Source organism: Charadrius vociferus, unplaced genomic scaffold (assembly GCF_000708025.1).
Source record: "Charadrius vociferus isolate BGI_N301 unplaced genomic scaffold, ASM70802v2 scaffold1823, whole genome shotgun sequence".
Classification (NCBI taxonomy): Eukaryota; Metazoa; Chordata; class Aves; order Charadriiformes; family Charadriidae; genus Charadrius; species Charadrius vociferus.
In genome coordinates, this window is record NW_009647673.1 from 225435 (window position 1) to 232919 (window position 7485).

The 7485-nt window shown below is 48.6% G+C and overlaps 1 protein-coding gene across 1 annotated transcript in view; it reads left to right on the top strand.

The window, feature by feature from the left end:
• Positions 1 to 7485, top strand: part of LOC104282958 (ras-related GTP-binding protein A) — a 13971-nt gene that overhangs the window by 2346 nt on the left and 4140 nt on the right. The window contains exons 2-6 of the mRNA XM_009881090.1: positions 374 to 473; positions 1493 to 1559; positions 2514 to 2736; positions 4816 to 4911; positions 6471 to 6593. Of these exons, the coding sequence (XP_009879392.1) occupies positions 374 to 473; positions 1493 to 1559; positions 2514 to 2736; positions 4816 to 4911; positions 6471 to 6593 (609 nt within the window). The remainder of the gene's footprint in view (positions 1 to 373; positions 474 to 1492; positions 1560 to 2513; positions 2737 to 4815; positions 4912 to 6470; positions 6594 to 7485) is intronic.

A 7485-nucleotide genomic window follows, 5' to 3' on the forward strand; every position in this document is an offset into this window, starting at 1 on the left:
GGGCTCCCCTCCCTGGGAGGTGGTCGGCAGCCCATTGAAGGACCGGGATTGTGGTGACTGGAAGGGCAGAGATTCCTGAGAATGGTGGGGGGCATAGTTTAAGAGTGCAAACAAGGTGGAAAGGTTTTCAGTCTGTCCTCAATTCGGTGACCACGCGTAGCAAGGAGGTGAGGATGTCTGTCTCCTGCTTTCCCAGGCATGGTACTCTTCTTTGCCTCTCTCTTTTGATACGATCACATCTCAAGTATGTTGGTCCCGTGTTCTGGTGGCTTCGGCAGGAAGATGTTAACCCACAGAGAGCCGTGGGGGACTTGGGGTTCTGTGGTAGCTAATTCCTTCTCTTTTTTTTTTTTTTTTTTTTTTTTCTTCCCAGGTGCTGCTGATGGGTAAAAGTGGGTCTGGGAAGACCAGCATGAGGTCCATTATCTTTGCAAACTACATCGCCAGGGACACGCGGCGCCTGGGTGCCACAAGTAAGACTTCTCCTGTTTGAACTGCAAATTTCTCAGGGCTCAAAACGCCATCATTAAAGGGGTGAGGCTGTTCCCTCCAGCAATCCCTGCCTCTCCTCCGCTCTGGGGTGGGCGGGTGGGTGTCTGCTGGTCCTCCCGGCTGCCACACCTCACAGGGAACTTCACTCCCGAGTTCAGCTGAGGGCAGGTAGGAAGTTGGAGTGAAAGGGAAGGCAGCACTGGGTTCAGTTTTGCTGCTTTATTGAACTTTTATCCTTAACTCTTTTTTTTTTTTTTATCAGTACGCAGCCTTTGCTGCAGCTACACCTGTTATGGGAGGAGTGTTCAGAGCCTCCTCATGGTCCTCTTGTTGGTGAAGCTTTCCTGTTGTTAGCCAGCTGATGGTTGGCGCAGTGGGAGATGCAGTGATCTTGCTGCGCGCCCGTGGTTTTTGTGGGATGATACACTAGGCTTAATTAGGGTCTTCTGCCTCTTTTTTTTTTTTTTTTTTTCCCAAAGCCACTGATCTGAAAAAGCAATAAGTGATTCCTCTGAAACAGGGGTATGGATTGTCAGGATCTAACGTTCCTCACTGGGAAGCATCTGTGAGGACTTCGTGTCACGGTTTGGTGACATTAAACTTCCTCTCTGCTGTAAACTTGGCCTGCTTGTAAAGTTTACAGTCTTTGTGTTACTGATTTATTTTTAAGGCTTGCTTAAGGCCTTGCAGAGTGTGCTGGAACTAATGTCGTTCTTAAAATATCACAGAGATCAGAGAACATGTTGTTAAAGGGGAACCACCTGCTGTGCTTCTCAGGAGAACAGTGTCCTGGGTAGAGAGCAGGAAGGCTTGAATTACTCTGGGAACTGTCTTTTTCCGTAGCGCCTTCAGCTACTGATTTACGTGCAACGGTATTGTTTAGATGGGATTTTACAAATTGTGGGCCGTGTTGTGAAGAGTGGCATTTTTGGCTGCCGGAGGAGGTAGCTCTGATCTGGGCGTGTGGCACAGCCGGTAAACTCCTGTTGTCTCTTTCCAGTTGATGTGGAGCACTCCCATGTTAGATTTCTAGGAAACCTGGTATTAAACCTGTGGGACTGCGGAGGGTAGGTACTGTTTATTCTTTTGCTTTTGAAACCGTTGGGGGTTAGCTCTGGGGAGTAAGGCTGGGGATGTAACAGACAGAGGTCCTCCTGCCCCCGAGGGATGAGGATGCTGTTTGTGTGTGAACATGTGTGGAGGTGGGTGGAAGAGGTCGGCACAATTACACTGTCTCTTGGGTTATCGCTACGTAAAAGGAGCAGCGTGTAGGTCCACCCTTCCCTTGCTGGCTGCTTTCTTCTGCTGGCACAAAGCCTGAGCCCTTCACCTGGGCTTTCTCCTGAGGCGGTGGGTGGTGACGCTGGTTTCAGAGTTGCTTATCACCAGCTTGATCCAAACGGGGCATGTGTTGAGAAGCGACGCTGAAGGTTGACAGTGATCCTGTGGCTCCTGGAAGCAGCTTTTTTGAAGAACGCTCTCCCGCTGACAGAGCCCCAACAGAGCCATCCGACTTTGTTAAGCTTCAGCAGCTCTCGTGTCCTCATGTGTTGTCTGAGCCACATGCAGCAGAAGTTAAAGGAGATTTAAACGCTGTAATAAGATGCCACGCTGATGGGTTTGGTTGTGTTTTACCTTCTGCTGCTGTGGCTTTTTTATACGCAGCTCTCCAAAAGCCAGTCCGGGTCCAGAAGCACCGTAGCTCCGTTTGCGCGGGACACCGAGCAGTGAGCTGTGATGTGAGGGAAGCATCGGCTTCCTGTGAGAATGGGGAGCAGATGCTCTTCAGGAGCATCCAGCTTGGCTTGGTTGGAAGTACTTAGGGAGCCTTATGTCATGGGGAATATAGCCACCTGTGGGGCTCTTGTCTAGACTCCTGTGATGGGGTCTCGAGCTCAAAACGCAAACCTTGCCTTTCTAGCAGGAGGTGTTTTACGTGTAGCACCTCTCCTGACAGTGCTAAGCAAGACCTGGTTGCTCTAATGGACATCTCTCTGCTTCGTTGCTCTGCTCCTTCTCAGGCAGGACACCTTTATGGAGAACTACTTCACCAGTCAGCGGGACAACATCTTCCGCAACGTAGAAGTCCTCATCTATGTCTTCGATGTAGAGAGCCGTGAACTGGAGAAGGACATGCACTACTACCAGTCATGCTTGGAGGCAATTCTTCAGAACTCTCCTGATGCAAAGATCTTTTGTCTAGTGCACAAGATGGACTTGGTGCAGGAGGATCAGCGGGATTTGGTGAGAGGCTGATAGTTGCCATAGAAATGCTTTCAAATAGAACATCTTTTGACTGTGTTGACGCATTGTGATTTCATACTTCAAATACAACCCCATCGGCACTGTTCCTAGAAGGGTTCCTCAGATGTTAAGAATTGTCAAAGCCCTCTAAGCTTTTTCTGCCTTTTCTAAATTGTATGTCATTACTACCTCTTGCGTATAATCTAGTGGAAAACAGAACTAATGATTTTTAGTGACAACTATGCTAAGGCTTTTCTTTTATAGCACTGGTTCTAGTACTTTCACCAGACCTTGGCTTCAGAACAGCGGTAGAACTGAAAGAAATCGGGTGACCTTAAACTCACTGCTCACCATCTGGATGGCTTTGTGGATGGTGGTGGTGATGGTGATGGTTGGTTTCTCTTTAGCTGTTGCTTTCAGTCCAGCGTAGCCTCTGTTCTAAAGTGTAACAAAATGAAAAAAAAAAAAAAAGAGATTGAAACTTTCCCAGTTGCCTTGAAGGTGGTTTCTGTCAGTTGATGCTGTTCTCTGTCAGTTTGACCCACCTGCCCAGAGATCACCTCTTAAGCACTCCTCTGCCCCAGCAAAGGCAGGGGATGCACCTTTCAGAGATATTTGGTGTGTTCTGTTCTTCTCGGAGGTTTTGAAAGGTTGCGAGGAGATGGGAAGGTGTCGAGTTCCTGCCAGCCTTGCTTTTTCAGCCTGGACTGAAAAGCAACCTACTCCCGATACCAAAAGGAAAATCAGCTTTGTAGGTTAGACAAGCACATCCCTGGCTGCTCGGCCGCTCCCTGGCTTGCAGCGAACTTGGGGGCTCCTTTAGGCTGTTGGCTTTTGGCTGAATTAGGAAGTCTTACTAAACTTTCTTCTCATTCCTGGTGAGTATGTGCCTGGGCAGCTGCAAAGGAGGCGGCGCGAGGTCCTGTGGTTGAAACCACCCCCTGACCTCCCCACGTAGCCAGACTCCCTCCACATAGCAGGTTGGCTTCAGATCTCTCCCGCTGCCTGAGTGTGGTGATCCTCTTCCAGTTTTAGTTCTTCCCTCCAGCTCAGTGCAGAAAGAGCTCAAAGAGCTTCTCACAGGGTTGATTCAAGGAGCTTTTCCTCACTTCCATCTGCCTTCCCCCCAGACTGAAGGATGAGTCTAAAATTGTCTTGATGCTGTTCTGTCCAGATTTGTTTTGGGACTAGTAGGCAAACGCTGGTTTTGTATAGTTGTGCAGACTCCAGCGAGGTCCTGAAGTGAGGAGTAGATGGAAGAGGGGCCTCACTTCAGATATGCTTTCAGCGCGTATCATTGCCCATCCATCAAGATCTGTTTTAAAGTATCTGCTTCTCAGAAGAAGGTGCAAATGCTGGGCCAAATCGCTCTCTCTGTAAGTCTTATTGAAGGCTTTGGTATCCCAGGACCCAAGTGGTAGGTGTCGGCCTACGCAGCATTTCATGAAGATTGGTTAATGTCCCGAAAACCAGTAAACTGAGGTGAACGCGGTCATCATGTCTTCCCCTGCTGGGGCACGTTGCTGGCTGTCCTGCTGCTTTTTTAGCACTTCTGTAGGAGCCTGGCACGAGGCTGGCTGCTCTTTGCCGTTCCCCCTGTTCCCCTTTTTTTTGTAACCATAACTTCTAAGGGCAGAGTATGGTGTGAGAAGAGAAGACATGCCTCAGATCTCCTCATATTAATAAACCTCGAGTGCTTTCTTCCTATCCTGTTCTCAGTGACGGAGCTTCTTGCCTGTGACTGGGGACTTGTCAAAATTTAGGTCCTCGGAGACACTCATGCGTGTCCGCTTCCATTCCCACTCCGCAATAACCCGTAGTTATTTCAGCTTTGAGTCTCAGTCAGATCTGTTGCGAGACAGCCATGGTCTGCTCGTCCCCGCTGCGCCAGCGGAGGGGGCTTTCTGCCAGCCTGTCCTGGCCAGCGGGCTCTGCTGTTGTCTTTTCTCCCAGTGCTGCAGGTACTCGAGGGCTGTTTGCAATGCACGCTGTAAATGCAACGCAGCAGCCACACCGAAGACAGAAATAGTTACACTCAACTGCTAATCTTTTTTTTTTATTATTATTTTTATTTCCCAGATTTTTAAAGAGCGTGAGGAAGACTTGAAGCGCCTTTCCCGTCCCTTGGAATGTGTTTGTTTTAGAACTTCCATCTGGGATGAAACACTTTACAAGGTTTGTACAGATTCCTCTCCGTATCTGCCTTCCCCCCTCCCACTTGAAAACACGAGCATGAGGAAGGCGAGTGGTTTGTTGCTACTGGTTACTAGTCACTGGTTAGTGACTGGCCTTTTTCAGTTCTGCAGCAGCTGCTTCTGTTGTAAATGGCATCAGAGCATCCTGGTTTTAATTAGAAAAAGTAAAACCCCTCCACATGTTGGAGTCGTGGTGTCGGCGTGTTAACACTGCTTCAACACTTTGCCTGGCTACTTTAGAAAGAGCTTCTGCCTCTCTTAGTCCTGTTTATCCAGCGTGGATAATTGTTTCCCGTGCTTCTCTGCAGCACTGTTAAAAGATGAGCATGTACCCTTTTGGGAATTTGCTTTGCTTTCAGAAGGGAATGGGGTTTTTTGCCGTCGCTCTTGACTGCAGTGCCAGAGGTCTTCGAGGTGTGTGAGGGGTGAGTGCTCCCTGGGCTACTCTGGTGGCAGATGATGGCTATCATTGCCAGCTAATGCTGATGAGCAGTGATGGTAGCTGAAGAACGACTGGTGAAGGTCAATGAATCACTGAAAGTGAGGACCGTTTGGCTCTTTCTCTTCACTTGAGGGAGACTTTGGATGGCAATTTTCACCGTCCTGGCAAATCCATCCAAAGCCGTAGCAAATTCCCGTTCCTTCAGAGTGTGCTGTGTTCGGCTGAGGCTGATACAGTACCGTACGCCAGATATCACTCTTCACAAAGCACGTGCCCAGCTCCCTCTAGAAATTGGCCTTCCCGAGCAGTGGCATACCCTGTCATCCTGCTGGCATCCCTAACGTTCATCAGTTATGCTGGTTACCCTATTTGAGGTATTCCAGACAGAGCCCTGCTGGAGCTCTTCAGAGCTCCTGCTTTTGGTTTGGGCTTTTAACGTTGAGTTTGGGAAGTGGGATGGTAGGAGCGTTTGGTAAATATTGGGTACTTGGTAAACAGGAGACGCAAATATCCATCCTGACTCCCAGTGGGGGAACATATGGTCAGGCACTGGTGCAAACCCGGAGCAGTAGGTAGGCGGTGAGGTGAAGCTGAGCTTAGAGGACCCGAGTCTGAATGGGGACAGATGCCTGTTACAGCGTCCTCAGTGCCTTCTGGGCTTGTTCCTGACTCGTTGGGTTAGATTAGAGCTTTCTGTTCCCACCAGCTGCCAAGTATCCATCTGCACGTTGACCTTGCTAAAGATTTAAAAAAAACTCTGAAAACTTGAGCAGGTTTATCTGGGAGCAGTAGGTAGAAGCATTGCCAGCTTAAAATGAGGATGATTTAAGCCTGTTTAATAGTATTCTAGTTTCTCTGTGACTGTTGTGGAGAAGAACTTGACCTAGTGAAGAATTCACTCAGGTCTGGGGTGCCACTGGTGGTCTCCTCTGTAGGAGAGATACCTGGACGCGGAGGTGGGAGAACCTTCTCAGTCTTGCCCAGGCTATCGATACGCAGAACTGCAAATCATCAGGTTTTGAGCACATTTCATAACAAAAGGATGAGGCAGAGTAGTGTTAATGCAGCCCTTCTGTTGTGTCTTTCTTTCTTGGCAGGCTTGGTCCAGTATAGTCTATCAGCTCATCCCCAATGTCCAGCAGCTGGAAATGAACCTGAGGAACTTCGCTCAGATCATCGAGGCAGATGAAGTGCTTCTGTTTGAGAGAGCCACGTTCCTGGTGAATACAGCAGCCCTGCCCTTCGGGTTCCTCTGCCCAGCCTGGGACGGAGCTCCCTGGATGGAAAGTGCCGTTGTGGCAGTAGCCTAAAGAGAGGTGCCAGCGCCAGGCGGCAGAACGCTCTGATCCAGGCCTTGTGATAGTGAAAGTAGCTGATGGGCCTCCACGGCTCACGGGACTTTCCCAAAATTTCCACTTCTAGCAGTTGAACTCAGGGCTCGATGGGTATTTCCCTCTTCCAAGCTGTGAGAGGGTTTCATATCCCCATGCTGTTGTGAGCCGTGGGACTTTTTGGATAATTCCTTTCTGCATAGGTTCTGCAAGAACCTCCTTTAGCGTGAAATAAGCCTTTTCAGTTCCTCCTGGCCTGGCATTTTAACTGGTCTTGATTTCTTTTTTTGTTGTTGTTGTTGTTTTGTTTTATTTGATGCTCTACAAACCCTGAGTATGGATAGAAGATCACAAGCGAATGCATTGCGGTGGCTTTCAGAGTTGCCGGCTGCGTAGTAACTGTGTGTCCGATCTGTTGTCTCTGCAAGGTACAACGTGTCGGTTAAAGCCACCGTTGCTGCTTTTCTGTCCATACTCTCGGTTTCTGGATTGGTCTCTTCAGACTTTGCACCAAAACTCCTGCTGACCCGAAGGAAGGGTTTTGAACTTTTTTTTTGGTTTTTTTTTTTTTTGAGTGCTCTCCTTTGATGGCCACATGTCTGCTTGTGAAATGAGGGGGGGAATGTGGAAAGGGAGCCATTACTTTTCTCACTTCTTAAACTATCAGAAGTAAACACCTGCCATTTCTGGCAAGTTCTGCTTTTTGACCTTTTTGGAGATGATAAATAGTTCCACCTTGGTGGTGTGTAACAGTACTTTCATTATAAGTACTTTTTTTTTT